The following is a 24,395-nucleotide window of genomic DNA, read 5'->3' as shown; positions in this document are numbered from 1 at the left end:
CCTTCTTCTTATACTTTTTTGCCTTATTATTTTGTCGTCAACTGAGCAAAAGAGTATTCCTGCAGTATGTCGTCTCTCTTAATCACCTTAAATAACCTTTTCAATGATAAAGAAGCACTATCTTCCAATGGCAAAGACTGAACCATCTAATTAACTCTTCTGGCTTTCAATATGATCTTTAAATTGACATCTCTGACATGACGTCTCCCCTCGGGTGTCTAACTACTTCTCTGCTGATCTATCAATAACATATTATTGTGCCACAAAGTTTTACCCAGAAACCCATTATTCAGAGAGCACCAGAAATATTGAAATACAATTTTAAGTCCTACTTAAAGGGATCCTGTCATCGGAAAACAGATATTTTTTATATTCAATTTTGAAATCTGACATGGGGCTAGACATTTTGTCAATTTCCCAGCTGCCCCTGGTCATGTGACTTGTGCCTGCACTTTAGGAGAGAAATGCTTTCTGGCAGGCTGCTGTTTGTCTTTCTCAATGTAACTGAATGTGTCTCAGTGGGACATGGGTTTTTACTATTGAGTGTTGTTCTTAGATCTACCAGGCAGCTGTTATCTTGTGTTAGGGAGCTGCTATCTGGTTACCTTCCCATTGTTCTTTTGTTTGGCTGCTGGGGGGGAAAAGGGAGGGGGTGATATCACTCCAACTTGCAGTACAGCAGTAAAGAGTGATTGAAGTTTATCAGAGCACACATGACACATGACTTGGGGCAGCTGGGAAATTGACAATATGTCTAGCCCCATGTCCTAATGGGCCTCCCAAGTCAGGTACTGTGTCTCTTTTGATGCATGAGTTAGATATTTTGATTGACAAGTGAAATACACTGGTGTGTGCTTCCTTTACATAAAACATGTGTTAGAGCTAACTGTCTTTCAAAATAACTGACTCTGACACAAAGCTGCATGTAAAGAGATGCTGAAAGGGGAATAGGGAACATTTTAAATGGTAGTTCAGCTTTAACTTTGCAGAATAAACATAGATATGATCAGGAGTGATTTAGAGGGTGTGCATTGCCACAGTATGTGATAGTAGTTCAGGGCCCACCCACTGAGGCGGTAGCTCAATATATTTGGTTAGCAAGTCTGTGCCATAATGCATTGGGTGTTGTGGGTTTTTTTTAGGGATGCACCGAATCCACTATTTTGAATTCGGCTGAACCTCCAAATTCTTTTGTGAAAGATTCAGCCGAAAACCGAACTGAATCTGAATCCTAATTTGCATATGCAAATTAGGGGTGGGAAGAGGAAAACATTTTTTACTTCCTTCTTTTTGTCACGTGATTTTCTTAAGTATTCATTCTGGGTGTGTAGTTTTCCTTTAACGGGAAAATATGAAAGTAAAAAATTATATATAAGATTCTTTTCATAAAAATAAGATCATTTTTTAACAAATTAAATGTAAAAAAAAAGTCTCTATCATTTCCAAAAATAATCAAGTTATTCTTTGCAATGCCCCTCTCAGCAATCTGTGTCTTTTCATTGTGACTTTGTGCTAAAGTTGTATTTATGATCAGCTGGCTGTGATGCATTGCTTACCTGGGCTCCCCACTCCTAGATTAAGTGGATTATTTCAGATATAGTGTAGAATTATTTTATAATTGATTTATATTAAGTCATTAATGGGTTTCCTATGTGATAATGATTTAGACATTTTAATGTTAATAAGAGTTCCCATTGCCAGTTATAGGAAGTAGGCTGACACTGTCAATGAAGCAGCTCATCAAGCAACCAATCATTGGGACAGAACCATGCACCTCGTATAGACTATAGACTGTAGGCCCCAGTCACACCCACCCTTGAATGTCCCCAGTCACACCAATCTGAGGTCAGGTATAGAGAACATTGGGGTTGATGGACATCCGGTCATTTGTGACTGCCCTATGGCAAAAACTGGGCTAATTTTAATATTCACAAATTATTTTTTAAACTCTGTGGTTTAGAAAAAAAAGAAGGCTCTGGGAACCTACACCTCTTGTCACATAATGTATTTCTCTCCGTTACTTCTTCACAATCCTGCACCCAGGACTTTTCATGTTCTGCAACATTCCTCTGGAATACCCTCCCTCCTATTAGACACTACCAACATTCCCAGGCCATCCAATGCTCCTTTAAAACTCAATTAATTATCCTAGCTTAGGCCCTCAGCAACCCGACCACCTTCCTAACCCCCTTTCCCCCACACTGCTTACTATCTTATTGACATATCTGACCTTGTTCCTTTAAAGATTGTAAGCTCTTGCAAGCAGGGCCCTCTTACTGTGGTCTTTTAACATTAGGCAATTGCCTAATGCATGTGCATGTGAGTTACGTCACATGTTCATGTGCAGTTGGGGGGCACCCATAAGTACAAAATACTAATTTCTAGTTTTCTTCTAGTTTTTATTGAGTTTTCCAGGTGGCACTAGGGACATGGCTGGACCATAACTGGGTGGGATAGTCAAATATCTTCATGAGCCCAATTTGGGGAGGTTGATGTCTCCACTGATATTGAAGCAAACACATGATATTGAAAAGAGGAGCATAATCATAAAAAATGTTTATATGTATAGAAACACCCTATTTGGCGTTACTTGTGTGGTCTTTTCTCAAATCTGCCTCTTGATCTCTCCGTGTCTGCATGCAAAAAATGATGAATGCATACAATAATACCCAATGCATTTAACTAAAGTGGATTTTTAATCTCACCTCTGTATTGCAGGATTACATTCTGTAATGCTTTGCGAGAAGGCAGAACCTACAAAACGGTGCATGTCAGCTTTTTAAGGGCTTTTTAATTAACCAGTATCTTTAACAGTTGCCTGAATTCAATCTAAGGGTTTGTGTTCATCAAAAGCAAATTTCCTGATCGTTACTGAGCAAAGAGGCTTAATATCCCTATGACAAGGACGTGATTGTTGACTTTAACAGACTGAGATTTCTGGCTACGATATTACCGCGTAATGCAAGGCAAGAGCTGAGGACAGAAAACTTTTTAAATGTATAATTTATATGAAACAGATGGTTATTAAAAATGCTGTTGCCATCACCATCATCCAGCTCAGCAGCACAGCATGTGTTTTTCCTGGGTTCAGTTTTTCCATAAAAAACCAGCAATAAGATAATATATTACAGGTATGCTATCCATTATCTGCAGGGGTGTAACTATAGAGGAAGCAGACCCTGCGACTGCAGGGGGGCCCAGGAGGTATAGGGGCCCCACGAGGCCCTAATTCATATACAATTTCAATAAATATTGGAGAAACAAGTCAACCTCTAAACATTTTGGGGGCCTGAAAAATAATTTGCTGTGGGGCCCAGTAATATCTAGTTACGCCACTGATTATCTGGAAACCCGTTATCCAGAAAGCTCCAATGGAGAGGCCATCGCCCGTAGACTCCATTTTATCCAAATAATCCAAATTTTTAAAAAAGATTTTCTCTGTAATAATAAAACAGTACCTTGTACTTGATCTAAACTAAGATGCAAGTTATAGTTATTGGAAGCAAAACCAGCTTATTAGCCTATTGGGTTTATTTAATGTTTACATGATTTTCTAGTAGATTTAAGGTACCAAGATCCAAATTACAAAATTTGCGTAAATCCAGCGACAATCCGCCGTGTCGGAAAAAATTATTGTGCATCGAAATTGCAGCATGCACAAAATTATCAAGCGTCAAAATTTTTTGGACGCCCATTGACTTTAATGCATTTGGACACAATTTTGACGCCCAATGCGTTTCTCAAATTGTTTTGCCATTTTGCGAATTATTCGGCGACTAGAAACTGCCCAGATTCGCCCATCACTAGTGAAAACTCCTATAGTCCATAACTTGACTGTGAAGGTAATCTAAACCACAATATATCCCAAAATATGCTGTCATCAATTCAACAGAGAGCTAGTTCAAGAGAACAACACAGATAGCCCAGTATAGGTGGGAAATGGTCACATATTTGTAGCAAGACCCTAGCAAGCCAATGTATTTTCAAGCTGATTAGGATGGAGCCAGGGTGGCTTCTGATAAAGATGCAGATTTTGCACATCATATTTCATATGGGTAAGGTGACACTGGGCGTTTTGGGGAGATTTAGTCGCCTGGCAACTGATCGCCTCATCTTTGCGGTGATCAATCTCCTTCCCTCACTCTGTGCTGGCTAAATCTCCCCGAAACGCCTAGGGGCAAATTCATCAAGGGTCGAAGGGTTAATTCACCCTCGATATTCGACTGAGAATGAAAATCCTTTGACTTCGAATATCGAAGTCGAAGGATTTTGCGCAAATACTGCAATCGAACGATCTAAGGAATAATCCTTCGATCGAACGATTAAATCCTTCAATTCTAAGGATTTTAATCCAACGATCGAAGGATTATCCTTTGACCAAAAAAACTTAGCCAAGCCTATGGGGGCCTTCCCCATAGTCTAACATTGACTTCGGTAGCTTTTAGGTGGCGAACTAGGGGGTCGAAGTTTTTTCTTAAAGAGACAGTACTCCGACTATCGAATGGTTGAATAGTCGAACGATTTTTCGTTCGAATCCTTCGATTCAAAGTCGTAGTCGAAGGTCGAAGTAGCCCATTCGATGGTCGAAGTAGCCAAAAAAACACTTTGAAATTCGAAGTTTTTTTTCTTCTATTCCTTCACTCGAAGTTAATGAATTGGTCCCCTAGTGTGAACTTACCCTTAACTTTGGTGCAAACAGTCAGACATTTAGGGAGACCGGATAAGCAAACTAGAGGCATAAACTGATTAGCATGAAAGCAGCAAGAAATTTGCTCTAAAGTGTCAGTCAATTTAATCCTTTGGATTGCAGGTTCAGATTTACACATTTAGAGTTATTTATTATATTGCCATTATAAATTAGTGTGAAAGATACATGTTAATCTGTTAAATATAAAAACAACATAATCCCAGAATATCTAGTATAAGTAATTATAAAACAACTGGACTGGAGTAATCATTAAAGACATTCACTACTTCAATGATTGCTCAGCAAGTCCAGTTGTTTTAGACTTACCTTTACTAGATATACCATGACCTGGATGAACAGGAAAACAAATTATATATATATTGCCAAGTAGGTCACAGCTAAAATTAGAACTGTGGTTAATCCTGTCCTGATTGAAGTGTGAATGGGTTCACTTCAATGGGTTTGCTTCGTAGCATCTCGCATTCCTCTTCTTATATTCATCATTGCTTCGTAAACTCACTGAAACAGTAACAAGATCATAGTGTTCACTGATACACTAGGCAGTATAAATGTGAGTTCACAGGGGCTATTATGTTATATTATATAACTGACAGGTCTCAGGTAGGTTGCCACATCCAATATGTGCCTAGATAAATGGCATATTCCTAATAACCAAAAATGAATCCACTCTGATAAAACCCTAGCATAATATTTAACTAATCCAAGCTAAGAACAGAAGTGCAATGCCAACAATATTGATTGGCCATCTTCAACCTGAAAATATAGGTCCTTCAAGTAATGGTTGAGGACTTTGATTGTAGGACAAGAGCAGTCAAGAATATTTTTGGGATACATATCATAAAAGATACAGTATATCTGAATTCCATCAGAAAAATAACTGTATGAGATATAGAGATGTCGCGAACTGTTCGCCGGCGAACTTGTTCGCGCGAACATCGGGTGTTCGCGCTCGCCGGAAGTTCGCGAACGTCGCGCGACGTTCGCCATTTTGGGTTCGCCATTGTTGGCGCTTTTTTTTGCCCTCTCACCCCAGACCAGCAGGTACATGGCAGCCAATCAGGAAGCTCTCCCCTGGACCACTCCCCTTCCCTATAAAAACCGAAGCCCTGCAGCGTTTTTTCACTCTGCCTGTGTGTGCTGAAGAGATAGTGTAGGGAGAGAGCTGCTGCCTGTTAGTGATTTCAGGGACAGTTGAAAGTTTGCTGGCTAGTAATCGTTTTGATACTGCTCTGTTATTGGAGGGACAGAAGTCTGCAGGGGTTTGAGGGACATTTAAGCTTAGGTAGCTTTGCTGGCTAGTAATCTACCTTCTACTGCAGTGCTCTGTATGTAGCTGCAGTGGGCAGCTGTCCTGCTTCTGATCTCATCTGCTGACTGCTGCAATAACAGTAGTCCTTGTAAGGACTGCTTTTATTTATTTTTTTGTTGTTTTACTACTACTACTACTACTACTACTATAAGAGCCCAGTGCTATTAGTCTAGCAGTGTTGGGGAGTGGGACTGGTGTGCTAATCTGCTGCTCCTAGTAGTTCAGCAGCACCAACTTTAATTTTTTTTTTTTAATATTCATTTTTTTTTATTTTACTTTTTTTTATTTTACTACCGCTGTAGTAGTGTATAAGTTGACCTTTTAGGCATTATTTGCCCTGTAGGCATTATTTGCACAGTGTTTTCTTCAACCCGCCATCGAGCTGTGTGACCTTGTTCACATTCTGTCTAAATATCCATAATATTACCGTCTCCAGAAAAAACACCGGAGTCACTTTTTTCAAGCAGCATTCATATATTTTACGTAATCCGTATCCACCGCTGTAGTAGTGTATACGTTGGCCTTGTAGGCATTATTTGCACACTGTTTTCTTCAACCCGCCATCGAGCTGTGTGACCTTGTTCCCATTCTGTCTAAATATCCATAATATTACCGTCTCCAGAAAAAACACCGGAGTCACTTTTTTCAAGCAGCATTCATATATTTTACGTAATCCGTATCCACCGCTGTAGTAGTGTATACGTTGGCCTTGTAGGCATTATTTGCACACTGTTTTCTTCAACCCGCCATCGAGCTGTGTGACCTTGTTCCCATTCTGTCTAAATATCCATAATATTACCGTCTCCAGAAAAAACACCGGAGTCACTTTTTTCAAGCAGCATTCATATATTTTACGTAATCCGTATCCACCGCTGTAGTAGTGTATACGTTGGCCTTGTAGGCATTATTTGCACACTGTTTTCTTCAACCCGCCATCGAGCTGTGTGACCTTGTTCCCATTCTGTCTAAATATCCATAATATTACCGTCTCCAGAAAAAACACCGGAGTCACTTTTTTCAAGCAGCATTCATATATTTTACGTAATCCGTATCCACCGCTGTAGTAGTGTATACGTTGGCCTTGTAGGCATTATTTGCACACTGTTTTCTTCAACCCGCCATCGAGCTGTGTGACCTTGTTCCCATTCTGTCTAAATATCCATAATATTACCGTCTCCAGAAAAAACACCGGAGTCACTTTTTTCAAGCAGCATTCATATATTTTACGTAATCCGTATCCACCGCTGTAGTAGTGTATACGTTGGCCTTGTAGGCATTATTTGCACAGTGTTTTCTTCAACCCGCCATCGAGCTGTGTGAGCTTGTTCACATTTTGTCTAAATATTGATAATATTATCGTCTCTAGAAAAACCACTTGAGTTACTTTTTTTTCAAGCAGCATTCATATATTTTACGTAATCCGTATCCACCGCTGTAGTAGTGTATACGTTGACCTTGTAGGCATTATTTGCACACTGTTTTCTTCAACCCGCCATCGAGCTGTGTGACCTTGTTCCCATTCTGTCTAAATATCCATAATATTACCGTCTCCAGAAAAAACACCGGAGTCACTTTTTTCAAGCAGCATTCATATATTTTACGTAATCCGTATCCACCGCTGTAGTAGTGTATACGTTGGCCTTGTAGGCATTATTTGCACACTGTTTTCTTCAACCCGCCATCGAGCTGTGTGACCTTGTTCCCATTCTGTCTAAATATCCATAATATTACCGTCTCCAGAAAAAACACCGGAGTCACTTTTTTCAAGCAGCATTCATATATTTTACGTAATCCGTATCCACCGCTGTAGTAGTGTATACGTTGGCCTTGTAGGCATTATTTGCACAGTGTTTTCTTCAACCCGCCATCGAGCTGTGTGAGCTTGTTCACATTTTGTCTAAATATTGATAATATTATCGTCTCTAGAAAAACCACTTGAGTTACTTTTTTTCAAGCAGCATTCATATATTTTACGTAATCCGTATCCACCGCTGTAGTAGTGTATACGTTGACCTTGTAGGCATTATTTGCACACTGTTTTCTTCAACCCGCCATCGAGCTGTGTGACCTTGTTCCCATTCTGTCTAAATATCCATAATATTACCGTCTCCAGAAAAAACACCGGAGTCACTTTTTTCAAGCAGCATTCATATATTTTACGTAATCCGTATCCACCGCTGTAGTAGTGTATACGTTGGCCTTGTAGGCATTATTTGCACACTGTTTTCTTCAACCCGCCATCGAGCTGTGTGACCTTGTTCCCATTCTGTCTAAATATCCATAATATTACCGTCTCCAGAAAAAACACCGGAGTCACTTTTTTCAAGCAGCATTCATATATTTTACGTAATCCGTATCCACCGCTGTAGTAGTGTATACGTTGGCCTTGTAGGCATTATTTGCACAGTGTTTTCTTCAACCCGCCATCGAGCTGTGTGAGCTTGTTCACATTTTGTCTAAATATTGATAATATTATCGTCTCTAGAAAAACCACTTGAGTTACTTTTTTTCAAGCAGCATTCATATATTTTACGTAATCCGTATCCACCGCTGTAGTAGTGTATACGTTGACCTTGTAGGCATTATTTGCACACTGTTTTCTTCAACCCGCCATCGAGCTGTGTGACCTTGTTCACATTTTGTCTAAATATTGATAATATTATCGTCTCTAGAAAAACCACTTGAGTTACTTTTTTTCAAGCAGCATTCATATATTTTACGTAATCCGTATCCACCGCTGTAGTAGTGTATACGTTGACTTTGTAGGCATTATTTGCACAGTGTTTTCTTCAACCCGCCATCTAGCTGTGTGTATTATCGTTTCCAGAAAAACCAACTGAGTTTTTGTTGTTGTTGTTGTTTTTTTAAAAATAATGCCAGGCAAAGGCAGGCCGCCACGCAGAGGCCGTGCTAGGGGCCGTGCTGCTATGCAATCCTGTGGCCCTAGCAAATTGCCCAGTTTTAAAAAGCCAATGACCCTGAACTCCCAAAATGCTGAAGAGGTAGTTGACTGGCTTACACAGCACACCCCATCCTCTACCGTTTCTAACTTTACCACAACATCCTCCTCATCCTCCACTGCTATGGCCACCCCACGTAACACTTCCTCCACCACCGGTGCGCCTTCTTCACTGGGGTCAGAGGAGTTATTTTCCAATGAGTTTCTTGAACTGAGTAATGCGCAACCATTATTGCCAGAAGAAGATGAAGGAGATGAGGACCTTACACCAGATTTAATTCTGGCAGAGAACACGATAGAGATGGACATAATGAGTGATGAGGAGGAGGTCCCCGCTGCTGCTTCCTTCTGTGATGTGTCAGAAGAAATTGATGCATCTGAGGAGAATGATGATGAGGAGATTGATGTTTTGTGGGTGCCTAGTAGAAGAGAGCAAGAGGAGGGTAGTTCAGATGGAGAGACGGAGAGTCAGAGAGGCAGTAGGAGAATAAGACTTAGAAGAAGCAGGGAGGACAGCCCGCAGGGATCAGCAGGGCAACAACATGTATCGGCACCTGTGTTCAGCCGGCCAACGCACCCGCCATTGCCGCCAATACCGCCAACTCCGCCAACTTCTACTGTTACCGCCAGATCGCACACTTCCAAAAAGTCAGCAGTGTGGGATTTTTTAATGTGTGTGCCTCTGACAAAAGCATTGTAATTTGCAATGAGTGCAGTCAGAAACTGAGCCTTGGTAAGCCCAACAGCCACATAGGTACAACTTCTATGCGAAGGCACATGAGCGGCAAGCACAAAGCACTTTGGGAGCAACACCTCAAAGGCAACAGGCAAACTAAAAGCCACACTCCTTCTGGTCCAGCATCTTACTGCTCTACCTCTGCTCTCCTTGACCCGTCTGAACCACCCTCCACTCCGCCTTCCACCTTGACCACCTGTTCCCATTCCCAGTCATCTGCCACCAGCCAAGTTTCTGTGAAGGCCATGTTTGAGCGTAAGAAGCCAATGTCTGACTGTCACCCCCTTGCCCGGCGTCTGACAGCTGGCTTGTCTGCACTCTTAGCCCGCCAGCTTTTACCATACCAGCTGGTGGACTCTGAGGCCTTCCGCAAATTTGTAGCAATTGGGACACCGCAGTGGAAGGTACCCAGCCGCAATTTTTTTTCTAAAAAGGGAATACCACACCTGTACCAACATGTGCAGAGCCAAGTTACCGCATCTCTGTCACTTAGTGTTGGGCCAAAGGTCCATATGACTACTGACGCATGGTCCTCCAAGCATGGTCAGGGCAGGTATGTCACCTACACTGCCCACTGGGTGAACTTGGTAATGGCTGGGAAGCAGGGAATGGGTAGCTCAACAACAACAGTGGAGTTGGTGTCACCGCCACGGATTGCACGCGGTTCTGCCACCACCTCTACTCCTCCATCGCTCTCTACCTCGTCTTCTTCTTCTTCTTACTCTGCTGCTGGGTCCTCCTTCTCCTCCTCCACACCTGTGCACCCCCAGCTCCCCCTAGGCTATTCGACGTGCCAGGTACGCCGTTGTCACGCTGTCTTGGGGATGACGTGCCTGGAAAGCAAAAACCATACCGGATCTGTACTCCTGTCATCTCTGCAGTCACAGGCCGATCGGTGGCTGACCCCACACCAACTGCAGATCGGAAAAGTGGTGTGTGACAATGGAAGCAATCTGTTGGCAGCGTTGAGACTAGGCAATTTAACACATGTGCCCTGCATGGCACATGTGTTAAATTTAATAGTCCAACGTTTTGTCTCCAAGTACCCAGGATTCCAGGACGTTCTCACCCAGTCCAGAAAGGTGTCGGCCCATTTCAGACGTTCCTACACAGCCATGGCACGCCTTGCTGACATTCAGCAGCGCTACAACATGCCAGTCAGGCGTTTGATTTCTGACAGCCAGACTCGCTGGAATTCAACGCTCCTTATGTTGGAACGTCTGCTGCAACAACAAAGGGCCGTCAACGAGTACCTTTTTGAACTGGGTGGTAGGACTGGATCTGCACAGCTGGGGATTTTTTTCCCCCGTTACTGGGTGCTTATGCGCGATGCCTGCAGGCTCATGCGACCTTTTGAAGAGGTGACAAATATGGTCAGTCGCACCGAAGGCACCATCAGCGACCTAATACCCTTCGCTTTCTTCCTGGAGCGTGCCGTGCGACGAGTGACAGATGAGGCTGTAGACCAGCGTGACGAGGAGCTGGAAGCGCACGATTTCTGGTCGGAATCACCAGAACGAACCCAGGCACCTGCTGCAACGCAGGGAGAGGTGCCAGAAGTGGAGTCAGAGGAGGAAGGTGGCTTTGTGGAGGAGGAGGAGGAGGACCAACAGGAGCAGGCTTCCCAGGGGGCTAGTGGTGACCTTTTGGGGACCCCTGGTCTTGTACGTGGCTGGGGGGAGGAGACCGTGGATGATGCAGTCCTTGATAATGAGGAAGCGGAGATGGATAGCTCTGCATCCAACCTTGTGAGAATGGGGTCTTTCATGCTGTCATGCCTGTTGAAGGACCCCCGTATCAAGAGGCTTAAGGAGAAGGACCTGTACTGGGTCGCAACGCTACTAGACCCTCGGTACAAGCATAAAGTGTCAGAAATGTTACCAACATACCACAAGTCCGAAAAGATGCGGCATTTACAAACCAGCCTGCAAAACATGTTGTACAATGCTTTTAAGGGTGATGTCACTTCAGGAACTCATCAACATTCCAGGGGCAGAGGTGCCAGTAATCCTGCCACGAGCACACCTGCAAGGACAAAGCCCTTTGGCCAGTCTGTAACGTCAGACATGCAAATGTTTTTCTGTCTAAGGCAGCGCCACAACCCTTCTGGATCCACCCTCAAAGAACGCCTCGACCGGCAGGTAGCGGACTACCTGGCATTAACTGCAGATATCGACACTCTGAGGAGCGATGAACCCCTGGACTACTGGGTGCGCAGGCTTGATCTGTGGCCAGAGCTGTCACAATTTGCCATGAACCTCTTGTCTTGCCCAGCCTCAAGTGTGCTCTCAGAAAGGACCTTCAGTGCAGCAGGAGGGATTGTAACTGAGAAGAGAACTCGCCTAGGTCACAAAAGTGTCGATTACCTGACCTTTATTAAAATGAATGAGGGGTGGATCTCGGAGGGTTACTGCACGCCGGAAGACTTGTTCTGACTTCTATGCAGCTGTCCTTCTCTTCAAGCCTCATGACTCCACACACAGCTGTCCTTTAGCGTCCTCCTCCTCCCTCCGCCACCGTTACAAACTAGGGTGCAAACCCTACTGGTTTAATTTTTTCTGGCCTCTGTGCTTCAGTGGCTGCAACCAAAAAAACTGGGCAAACAATGTCTACAAGGTCAACGTATGGCAAAAAATGACTATTTTCAGCATTTATATGGCATATTTTTTCTGGCAACTGTGCTTCAGTGGCTGCATCCAAAAAAATGCATATTTTCTGCATTTATATGGCATAATTTTTCTGGCCTCTGTGCTTCAGTGGCTGCAACCAAAAAAATGCATATTTTCAGCATTTATATGGCATAATTTTTCTGGCCTCTGTGCTTCAGTGGCTGCAACCAAAAAAATTTATATTTTCAGCATTTATATGGCATAATTTTTCTGGCAACTGTGCTTCAGTGGCTGCGACCAAAAAAATGACTATTTTCAGCATTTATATGGCATATTTTTTCTGGCCTCTGTGCTTCAGTGGCTGCGGCCAAAAAAACTGGGCAAACAATGCCTACAAGGTCAACGACGTTGACCTTGTAGGCATTGTTTGCCCAGTTTTTTTGGCCGCAGCCACTGAAGCACAGAGGCCAGAAAAAATATGCCATATAAATGCTGAAAATAGTCATTTTTTGCCATACGTTGACTCAACGTATATGGCAAAAAATGACTATTTTCAGCATTTATATGGCATATTTTTTCTGGCAACTGTGCTTCAGTGGCTGCGACCAAAAAAATGCATATTTTCTGCATTTATATGGCATAATTTTTCTGGCCTCTGTGCTTCAGTGGCTGCAACCAAAAAAATTTATATTTTCAGCATTTATATGGCATAATTTTTCTGTCAACTGTGCTTCAGTGGCTGCGACCAAAAAAATGCATGTTTTCTGCATTTATATGGCATAATTTTTCTGGCCTCTGTGCTTCAGTGGCTGCAACCAAAAAAGTTTATATTTTCAGCATTTATATGGCATAATTTTTCTGTCAACTGTGCTTCAGTGGCTGCGACCAAAAAAATGCATATTTTCTGCATTTATATGGCATAATTTTTCTGGCCTCTGTGCTTCAGTGGCTGCAACCAAAAAAATTTATATTTTCAGCATTTATATGGCATAATTTTTCTGGCAACTGTGCTTCAGTGGCTGCGTCCAAAAAAACTGGGCAAACAATGTCTACAAGGTCAACGTATGGCGAAAAATGACTATTTTCAGCATTTATATGGCATATTTTTTCTGGCAACTGTGCTTCAGTGGCTGCGTCCAAAAAAACTGGGCAAACAATGCCTACAAGGTCAACGTATGGCAGTTGTTTAAAGAGAACAGCAGATTACTAGCCAGCAAAGCTACCTAAGCTAAAATGTCCCTCAAATCCCTGCAGACTTCTGTCCCTCCAATACAGAGCAGTATCAAGCAGATTACTAGCCAGCAAACTTACTATCATCTGTCCCTGAAATCACTAACAGCTCTCCCCCTACACTATCTCTTCCAAGCACACACAGGCAGATTTTTCAGATACATTTTTGCCCTTGATCCCCCTCTGGCATGCCACTGTCCAGGTCGTTGCACCCTTTAAACAACTTTAAAATCATTTTTCTGGCCAGAAATGTCTTTTCTAGATGTTAAAGTTCGCCTTCCCATTGAAGTCTATGGGGTTCGCGAACCGTTCGCGAACCGCTCGCGTTTTTGCGCAAGTTCGCGAATATGTTCGCGAACTTTTTTTCCGACGTTCGCTACATCCCTAATGAGATATCCTGTGAATTGTTTGCGATCGCAAGTGCTCCGTCTTTATAAGTGGCTTGTAAGTATTTTTTTCCCTGACCATTTTTATATAAAAATTTTTAGATAAAAATTAATATGTTTTTACTTCTGCCGATAACTCATTTATGTCTAACTTATGTGTTAGACCAGGGTAATCTCCAGATGCAACCAATTTCCCACATTCTAATCCTTGGACTCATGAATGACACTTTGCAGTAGGAAAACATGTTTGGATGGAAGAATTCTTCAGAACTCTATCTCAAAAACTGTAAGGAACAAAAGATAGGATAGGATAGGAAAAGACAAAAGATAGGATATATATTTGCATATACAGTACACGTATATATTACTGTATATACTCTGTATCATATCAAATGTAGTAGAATTCAGTGCTTCATGGTGTAGCAGTCTACTGTAGTCTACTTGGCTCTGTTCTGTAGCAAATTTAAATGAAACTCTGGTAATGAAGTGTATTTCAGCATTCACACAGCATTTTGAAAGTTAGTACATTTTTTCAGACTGTTTAGTTGCTTATAATGGATAATGAGAGAGAGTAGCATATGGAGCAGGAGTGAAATTATGTTAGCCATCTGTTTCTATACATATTTATACATAACTTATGTTTATTTCTTGGCTCCATTTTGGCCACAATTTTCACAGAAGGGGAGATAAAATAAAGTCTAGGACTATTTCATTTATGCAGCAGGACATCATTTTATGCATAGAAGACCAATGTGCAAACTGCACACCCTCCAACATTTCTATCGGACAGTCCTAGGCTATGTGACAGGTTTTACATCCCACCAGAGGGCCCTTGGCTCCCTAAGGGTGCCTCCTTTCCCTGGCCAAAATATCATGTTGAATAGTAATGTATTATTCAACATATTCAAAACTGTGTTCCTCTAGATCTTATTAAACTCCCAGTACCCCACCAACAGTGGAAGACTTGGGCCCAATATGTACTTCAGCCATTGTGGGCTGCAGGTTTTTCATCTCTCTTCTCTGGTTGCCTTTTTTTCTCTAGTAGGGGCATCTTAAATTGTCCATAACCACATTTCTCCAGACCTATTGCTCCAGTGTTTTCTGGGTCTGTGACAACCCTACAATTCCCATCAGGAACTTGACACAAATAATAACTTTTTTTGCACTGCATTATATGGTGTCACCATGTGCCAAGGACAGGATACATTAATGATTGTCCGTAAAGGGATTAAATTTGCCTCTTCTAAAAATATCCTGTTCTGCTTTTTCTGGTCTTCAACTGCTCAAGAGAATGACTCAGAGCTGTAGTTATTAATATGTGGAATAATAAAACATGTCATTTTACAGTAAAGAGATCTGAGCAGTGTTCATCTGGAATGTCAGAGCAATTAAGGGAAATGTATGTTGGTTAATGAACGAGGGAAATGTTTTGTTTCAGTGTACCCCAATTGGGTTAGACTAAAGGTGGCCATACACAGAGAGATCTGCTCGTTTGGCAATGTTGCCTTGAGGTGGGTGATATCAGGCTGATCCGATCGTGGGCCCTAGGGCCCAACAATCAGATCATAATGCAAGGCATAGGGGTGGCCGGATAATGGAACCGCATCAACGAATATATACGGGCCACGATCTGACAGGATTTTTAACCCTGCTGATTGACATCTGGTCAACTTTCGGTCAGATATCAATCGCTGAAGCCTGTCGGAGGGCCCCATACATGGACCATTAAGCTGCCGAGTTTAATCTTTTATGGCTGGGTTTTTAGTCATGAGTGTCCCAGTATGGGATATGGGGGCGCTAAGCAATAAACTTTTTGCGCTAACAACTAACATAAAGGAAAATTGAATTTATGAATTTTTGTATGTAAGGAAAATATCAGGGCTTGTGATGAATAAGTTACAAATGACAAACAGAGGCCTCTGTATATTATTATATATTCCTCCACTGGCTTAATTGAATAGTTTGATCAGACAACCCCGATATTGTATATTTGGTTTGGATTATTCAGTTCAAAAGCAATGGTTGATTGTGATTATCTCATTAAAGCCATGCAATGAAATATCTTGCTGTCATATTATTATAAGTATTGGCATCAGGAAATTCTTTTTTTAACCTTTGCTGTATGAAATGTTTGCTGTGATGAGAATTTACAGGTATATTGTCCGACTAGAACATTTGGTGACAATAAAGCTTTCTGGATAACAGGTTTCTGTATAATGCATCCTTTACCAGTACAAATGGGACATTCAGTGACAATTTTTGGGTTCACAAAACTAGCATTGTGATCTTCAACATCTAACATCTTCCACAAGTTCCTCCTTCGTCCAGGAGCAGGACCTGAAGCCGAAAGGTCCTGGTATGCAGTATGCATGCTTCTGGCCATGGGGGCTTCAACTGTTAACATTTGGGAGCCCACACAATACAAGTGAAGTGGCCAGACCTGCCAAACCCCACAACTCTTCTGCGGCTACTTTGCAATCTCAGATCCCAATTACAGGGCAGGGGGCAGCGAATGGATTTTGACAGGGAGGCGTCATTCTTCTTTAATCTGAGTAGAAATGGTGCCCTTGGTCTTGAACATGCCATTGTCTATTAAGGGTTTCTATATGACAGTTGAAGGTTCTATTTTTAAGTCGAACCAAAAAAAGGACAGCACTCCAGTAAAAAAGGAGCAGGTTTATTGCAGTGTCCTGCAAAAGTCGTACGTCTATTTTTAAGTCCCATAATCCAGTGTAGATTTGTGATGGGAAAGGTCTGCTACAAAGGAGATGTACCGTTAAGCCACAGTTTTAGATTTACTGTGCCCTGTATTAAAAACAGCAGAATCAATGTAGCCCAGCTATTTGCCTGCACCTTCCCAACTTCTTTCTCATGTAACTTCTTTGCAGTATTAGATATTGGGATTCATTTTAGCTACTGCGTTAGTGATTCCATGCAAGGTTTCTGTTTAATCTGATTTACATAATTACCCACCTTTAATTGAGATGATGGCCCTGAAAGACATGGTATGCATTTAAATTAACATTTTATGTGTATTACTCTCTACAGAATTCAATGCATTCTTTAATAGAGTAATGTTTGTCATTTTATGTTATATTTAGGATGATACATTATCTTTTTGTATTTATCTGGCCTAGAGCTAACACCTTTTAAGGGAAAAAATATCAGGCTTTCTATCTCTGATATATTTTTGCCTTATCACAGTCCAGTATCAGGCAGTTAGTGTGACGATCATGCTTTATGGCAGGAAGGTGAAAGATCACAGGGTTTCCAGGTCCCTCCTAGACAGAAGCCTAATTGCTTATCAGGGACCTGGAAACTGCAAATCAACCTCCACATTCTACTTGACCCAGTACAATAGTGAAAAAAAAACTATTTTTCAAGGTTCAGGTAATCAATCCATGTGTCTGCAAGTATCTGACTTGCCCTATTATGGGCCCAATGACCCCAAATCATGCCTCATTCTGTCTCTATAAAAAACATATTGTCTGCCTTGGACCTAGACATTTATGGCCTTTACTACAGCCAAACCTCTATCCTGCAGTGTAGCTTCCCACATAGGCAGATATATATAAATACATGAAAGAGCTTTTATATTCTAGGGGGGTTTGGGAGCAGTAACCAATACTATTGTATGGTTTTCATAGCCTGTTTTACAAAAAAATTTTGACTTTATGGCATAGAATATAATATTTTAAGTCATGCAGTGTTGAGCACAGAGAAAAGTCTCTGGGGTCTGGGTCTGTCATTATTTACCTACAAGAATGTATGTCAGATAGGGATCTGATTTGGGATTGCTGCTGTCATTGATACTGATGCATTTATTTTATTGTTATATGGGCCCTTAACAATGAGGAATTAGGATTCTCCTACAGAGCTGCGCATATAGCCTTCGGATCATATATTCAATAGTTTTAGAATATTATAGAAGTTATAGATTATTATATCTGCCCAAATGTCAGCAACATTAAGCAGCTACATTTTAATACATTTCTGATGCTGTATGTTACTTTTAACGAATACCACCTTGTTTGGCATTAGTAGGCTGTATATAGAGACCATGGGCCTTATTTATCAAAATCCAATTTTTTTAAATAAAAAAAGTCCAACCAAATTAGAATCCACAATTTGACCTTATTTATTATTAAAAAAAGCATGATTTAATCAGATCGGGGATCAGTTTTTCCCGATTTGCTCGATTTTTTAGTGCTTTTCCCCCCGAAATAAACAGAATTTTTTAGATTTTTGCCCGAAAAGTCTGAAATAGTTGGATTTTTGGGCTAATTCCAGCGCAGACCGCAGAAACTTCCACATAGGAATGACTAATGTACAACCTTGGCAGGTCTGAGATGCCGGATTTTTGGATTCTGACTTTTTCCATTCTCAGGGTGTAATAAATCTCGAAAAATTTGAGTTTATTGTTCCATAAAAATTCTGATTTTATAGTAAAAATGTAATGTACATATATATTGGGGCTTAAGCCATTGCTGGACCTCTGCTCTATTGGAGGTGGTTCTTGGTCATGTGACCTTTGATGGTATTGTGTATTAGTCTTGATTATTATGGGACAGTGTGTTGTACTGTATTTGGAGATTTTATTCTGTGTGACTGGTCGGCAGAGAAATGAGTATTTGTGAAAAGATATTGGAGCTTCATAGAGAACTGCCTTTATCGGACGAGGAGCTCCAACTGCAATTGATGCAGCATTCAGTTTCTTTGGTTTATCTTCTTCGCTTCTCTGGGATCATTTATAATTGTGCTTTATACTTTAGCAAATATATATATACAGTAGTTGATTGCCGTGGATTAATCTAAAGTTTCTGTTTCAAGTCTTGTTCCACTAAGATCCACAATAGATTGGTTCAACATATCTACTGATTCCTATGTCTGGTTGCCTGTTTGCCAATAAAATCTCCATTTAATCTTCCATATAATTAGTGTTGACATATTATTAACCTTAGTTCTTATTCATTTTTTGTTTTTTATTGACCCGTGAATGCAATTCTTATTCTGCATCCGGTTTGTACTGAGTGCTGGATAGCATCAGCCTGTGGTTTTTTTTTGCCGAAAGACTTATAGTTTAATGAGAACTTGCAACAATATAACAATATAAACAATATAAAAATGAATATTAAGCAGATTTCTATAAATATGCCACAGAATGTTAAGTCCTTTTCTCCTAATCGACCGCTGTTTCTCGGCTCTGTTCATCTTCTAACATAAAAACATTCTTATTATCTGTGGTTCTCACTTCTTTTTTATCTCTTTTTATTTAATTGCACCCTATTTTGCCCTTCTCTCACTACCCCTTCAATCTGACTTTTATGTTATTATAAGATAACATTCAACATGCTTATGTTTTTACACCTCTCCTCTTGCATGTTCTTGATCTCCCACACTTTTATTTCTATTCTGTTAGTAATAAGTTATCTCATTTAAACCACCTATTTTATTCTCTTTCATTAAATATATATATATATATATATATATATATATATATATATATATATATATATATATATCATCCTTTACCCATTCTCTTCTCCACCCCCTCTTTTTTTTCAACTCCTCTTCTTCTAAAAAGTCAATACGCCATATTTATACAACGTTTTTTTAATGTTTCTTTCTGTAAGGGAACGGAATGCCCCTCAAAGTGATGGGTTAACATAATACGCTATGATAATATTATAATGACTTATCATGGTAGATGTTTTATGGGCTTTTTGCAACAGCAAAAAGCAATATAACCTGAATATTACTTCTTTCTTAATAGTCTATAAGATGAGTTTACATTGTGTGACAGATAAATTGCAAATAGCCATTGGTACAATATTCCATAGTTACATAGTTAATAGAAAATAGACAAGTTCAACCATTCTGATTGATCTTCAGAATATATATAAAGTGTTCAGCACTCCATATATATGAGATAAGACCGTGGTGCTATCCATTGCAGCTGCATTCAAAAAACCAAAAATTGCAGATGCACACAGGGGATTTTGAATAAGTTAAAATATCTTACTTTTATTTAATACATCTTAAAAAGCAGGTCAACGTTTCGGTCTGTGTCTAAGACCTTTCTCAAGACCCTGTGTGCATTCTCAATTTTTTATTTATATTTATACTTATATATATATGCATTGTCCTATTGGCACTCACCACACCATCCATCAACGGCCGGGTGCTCACCAATATTTATGCAGTATCATTAGAGAGAGCACTCACGGTAAGTTAGCAAATTTCAAGCAATGTATTAAAAAAGAGAGCTTTATTCGTCCATAATTGCAACGATGCGTTTCGATCCTCAGGGGATCGTCATCATAGTTAATTTTACTATATTAAAAATATATATAATAAAGATATTAAACTAACTGTACTCATGAATATTATTCTTCCCAAAATACATTGTCGAGTGTTGAGATAAACAACGAGACAGATGAGTGATTGACACCAGCAATATGCACCTGGCCCTTAGGCAGATCAGTAAAGTTGACTCAGTTTAATGATTTTCATTTCGTGGAAGATTTTACTGAAAACATGGGTCTCTGAGAAAATCAAATAAAACTGATTTAGCCAATGTGTATCAGTCGGTGTCATTTTATGGCGCAGCGAATTCTCACCTTTTATTGCTAATTACACATTACATTCAGACAGATCTTCAGTCACTAATCTATCCAGCCTTTTTGTAGTTCTGCCCTACACAAGAAGGATTCTGGGCAGATAAAGTAGTAAACACACACAGAAGTTTCTTTTGAAGAAAAGCCGGGACGTACAGTGTCGGACTGGCCCACCGGGATACCAGGAAAACTCCCGGTGGGACAAGGTGTCAGTGGGCCTTTGTGCTGCTAAACATTTGGCCTATTTCATGTCCATTCCCTATTTCTAAGAGAACAAAGAGGCTAAATAGATGGAATAATATATTCTAGTATTTAAAACTATAAATAGAGGTTGAGCTAGGAGAGGAAAAATATTAGTACTGAGAGTGGGCCCCTGGTCTAAATTTTCTTGGTGGGCCCCTGGTCTAAGGTTTTTGGGTGGGCCCCTGGTATCCCAGTCTGACACTGGGGACGTAGGATTATGTTTCAATGACCTTTAAAACCAGACCTTAACAATTGGAACCATTGGCAATAAAAATAAAATGTCTGCAGAGAAAAAGGCAGAGAAGATACCAAACAACTATCTTTATCTCAGCTCTGTCCAACTTATGTTCTTGTAAAGTATGTTTGATGTCTGCATCTAATTGAAATGATCATAAAATGAAAACTGTGGGGCCTTTGAGGAGACATGGGGCCATAAAAATCTTTTTTGGAGGGGTCACAGAGGACAGTGGATAGGGATATCCTTGTGTGTAATATGTTAAGTATCTCGGAGAAATCTAGAAACCAACTATAATGGTAGTTTTTGAAGTGTTCTGAAAGCGGGTGTCAATTATGTTTCTGTTTTTGCTCCTCAATAGGTATATGGCCATCATCCATCCACTCAAACCAAGGTTGTCAGCCACAGCTACTAGGATAGTGATTGCTGTCATCTGGGGTTTCGCCTTTGCATTAGCATTTCCTCAGGGATACTTCGCCACTGTTGAACCTACACCTGATAGAGTTGTTTGCTACATGGAGTGGCCGGAATCTGAGAACAGGAAGTATGAGAAAGTGTGAGTATATCATTAATATACATATAATTCCCTATTGCCATTATAAATATGGGCAAAAAAATGAATGTATTTGTGTAAATGGAATATATAGCCTTTTTAAAACTGAACAAAAATCAAGAAACGGTGGATTGTTGAGCTTATACATATACAGTGGATTAACTAAAATCCCAACTCTGATGATGTTATTGTCCATGTTTCTGGCCATGCTGATGTCACAGTGCAGTAAAGTGTAAGACCAATTTAAACTATAAATCAATCTTAATAAACAAATTGTAATACTCAAAAAACTTAATATTCATCGATATTCTAATATGACTGCCACAGGCAATGTAGGAGGAAAAAAAAGCTATTTTATTTAATCATAGAAAGTCTTTATACCAGGGGGCAAATTTACTTATGGTCGAATATCGAGGGTTAATTAACCCTCGATATTCGACTGCCGAATTGAAATCCTTTGACTTCGAATATCGAAATCGAAGGATTTACCGTTCAATTCGAAGGATTTTAATCCATCGATCGAACGATTTTTCTTCGACCCGCAAAATTTTGCAAAGCCTATGGGGACCTTCCCCATAGGCTAACATTGACTTCGGTAGGTTTTAGGTGGCGAACTAGGGGGTCGAAGTTTTTTTTTAAAGAGACAGTACTTAGACTATGGAATGGTCGAATAGTCGAATGATTTTCAGTTCGAATCGTTCGATTCGAAGTCGTATTCGAAGGTCGAAGTAGCCCATTAGATGGTCAAAGTAGCCAAAAAAAAGTTTTTTTTATTCTATTCCTTCACTCGAGCTAAGTAAATGGGCCCCCACATGTCCTGATTAATAAGACCATATGTGGTTCTATATTTGTTTACTGTGTATATCTCCTACTCTCTTGTTGCATAACTATTTTATCCAAACCACCACCACAGCATCATCCACTTATTACATTTACCCCTGGGTAATTTTTCTTTCATGTCTTTGAAAAAAAATGTGTTTCTCAATCTCTCTACAAGATATCAACTAACAATTTTCATCTTGTACATGCAGTGGCGTAACTACCGGGGGAGCAGGGGGTGCAATTGGGCCAGGGCCCGCACCCCGCAGTCACGCGCCCACTGCAGCGGCTGCAGCGCCGCACGGAAGACGGTGGGGGGCGGGACCCTGCTGCAAGGCCCGCACTAGGGCCCGCCCCCACCTAGTTCCCTCTCTGTGTACATGTTTGTATATCCTCCTCTTGAATATCAATATCTCCCCACATACAGACAGGCGCATCCACAGATAAACAAATATATTATGTATGTGGTGTCACAGTTGATATCAAATCTTTTAATAATGTCAAAGATTTTATCTTACAACTTTGGGAACAACATTAGAATTGAAGGAGCCCTTATCTTACAGCGCTGCCTGACATATCTAGAAATAAATACTCTTGGTTATCAATTCACTTGAATTCTTTGATCTCCAGCAATGGTATAGGTGGCACGAAGATCAAGTTCTCCAAGTTTTATTGCCACCTCACTTCGACCAGCTCTTTTTGTTGTGAATTAAATGTAAGAACGAGCCTATTAAAATCTGCAGCAAGAGGTTTTGATTTTCTTTTCATTATTCACTGAAAATGATAACTTACTTGGAAATCTTTTTAGCTCTCTGTTATGCCAGATACAGCATTAGTTTTGGTTTAGCGTTTTTAGTTGTATGCCCTTAGTCTTTAAATCTATGGACAAGTTCCCGTGCTTTGTTCTTTAAAGACTTCATTCAAGCTGAAATTTCTCATGACTCTAAGAAACCTGTCAGACTAAATGGCAGCAATCTGATTCCTCTGACACATTGACATGCAGTAATTGTGACAAAAGAAGTAGTTTCGTTGTTTGCAAACTTTCTGCATCTCTCAAGAAAAAAACGAACTTGCTTGTATCATATAACAATGTAACAATTTAAATTATACATGGATAGAACTCCTCCAAGCAGTCTCGATTAAGCGCTGTAATGATAAAAAGGTCATATGTGAACTGTGACCATCAACTAATGTGTCTTCAGTATAATTCTGGTCACATTTCTCAGAATACTTCTTCCATTAAAGGTACAGGTTTGCATAGCTGCTCGAGTATTTTCCATGCTCTGCACTAGAAGTTCATGGGCCCCATAAAAAATGAACATGTTATGTCCAAGCACTAAGTCCAAGTGCAGCATCAATTTATATGATATTAACATACTATGGACATTTCCATGAAGGATTATACCACTAGCAAGCTTTTGTCATAAGGAATGCTCATGGTAGAGCAGAATTGGGCCCTTTTTTTATAGTAATATACCCTAGCTCAGGGATCCCCAACCTTTTCAACCCGTGAGCAATATTGAGAAGTAAAAGGAGTTGGGGAGCAACACTAGCATGAAAAATATTCTTGGGCTGCCATATAAGTGTTGTGATTGGTCATTTGGTAGCCCCTCTGTGGATTGTCAACCTACATTGAGGCTCTATTTGGCAGTGCACCTGGTTTTTATACAACCAAAACTTGCCTCCAAGCCTGAAATTCATAAATAAGCACCTGCTTTGAGGCCACTGGGAGCAACATCCAAGGGGTTGGAGAGCAACATGTTGCTCACAAGCTACTGGTTGGGGATCACTGGCCTAGCTTGTATAACAGATGTGCAATATCTCTCAAATATAAACCCAGTTATATAGCTGAATGTCTGTATCGTATCTTCTACATATACACATATGGTCTTAATACAAGTTGGTCACTATCAGTCATCCTAGAGGTTCCTCTATAGACTTAACTATCTTTGGTAGTACACAGCATTTTAGGTTTGTCCAACTTTAGACCT

General features: G+C 40.4%; 1 protein-coding gene across 1 annotated transcript in view; it reads left to right on the top strand.

Annotated features, from left to right (window-relative positions):
• The window catches only part of tacr1.S (tachykinin receptor 1 S homeolog), a 132,066-nt gene that overhangs the window by 50,127 nt on the left and 57,544 nt on the right, over window positions 1-24,395 (top strand). Inside the window, exon 2 of the mRNA XM_018255192.2 lies at window positions 21,394-21,588. Within this exon, the coding sequence (XP_018110681.1) occupies window positions 21,394-21,588 (195 nt within the window). The remainder of the gene's footprint in view (window positions 1-21,393; window positions 21,589-24,395) is intronic.

The sequence above is a fragment of the Xenopus laevis genome, chromosome 3S, assembly GCF_017654675.1.
Source record: "Xenopus laevis strain J_2021 chromosome 3S, Xenopus_laevis_v10.1, whole genome shotgun sequence".
NCBI classification, from domain to species: Eukaryota; Metazoa; Chordata; class Amphibia; order Anura; family Pipidae; genus Xenopus; species Xenopus laevis.
The sequence above is the reverse complement of the archived record's forward strand: the minus strand, read 5'-3'. Positions and strand labels throughout refer to the sequence as shown.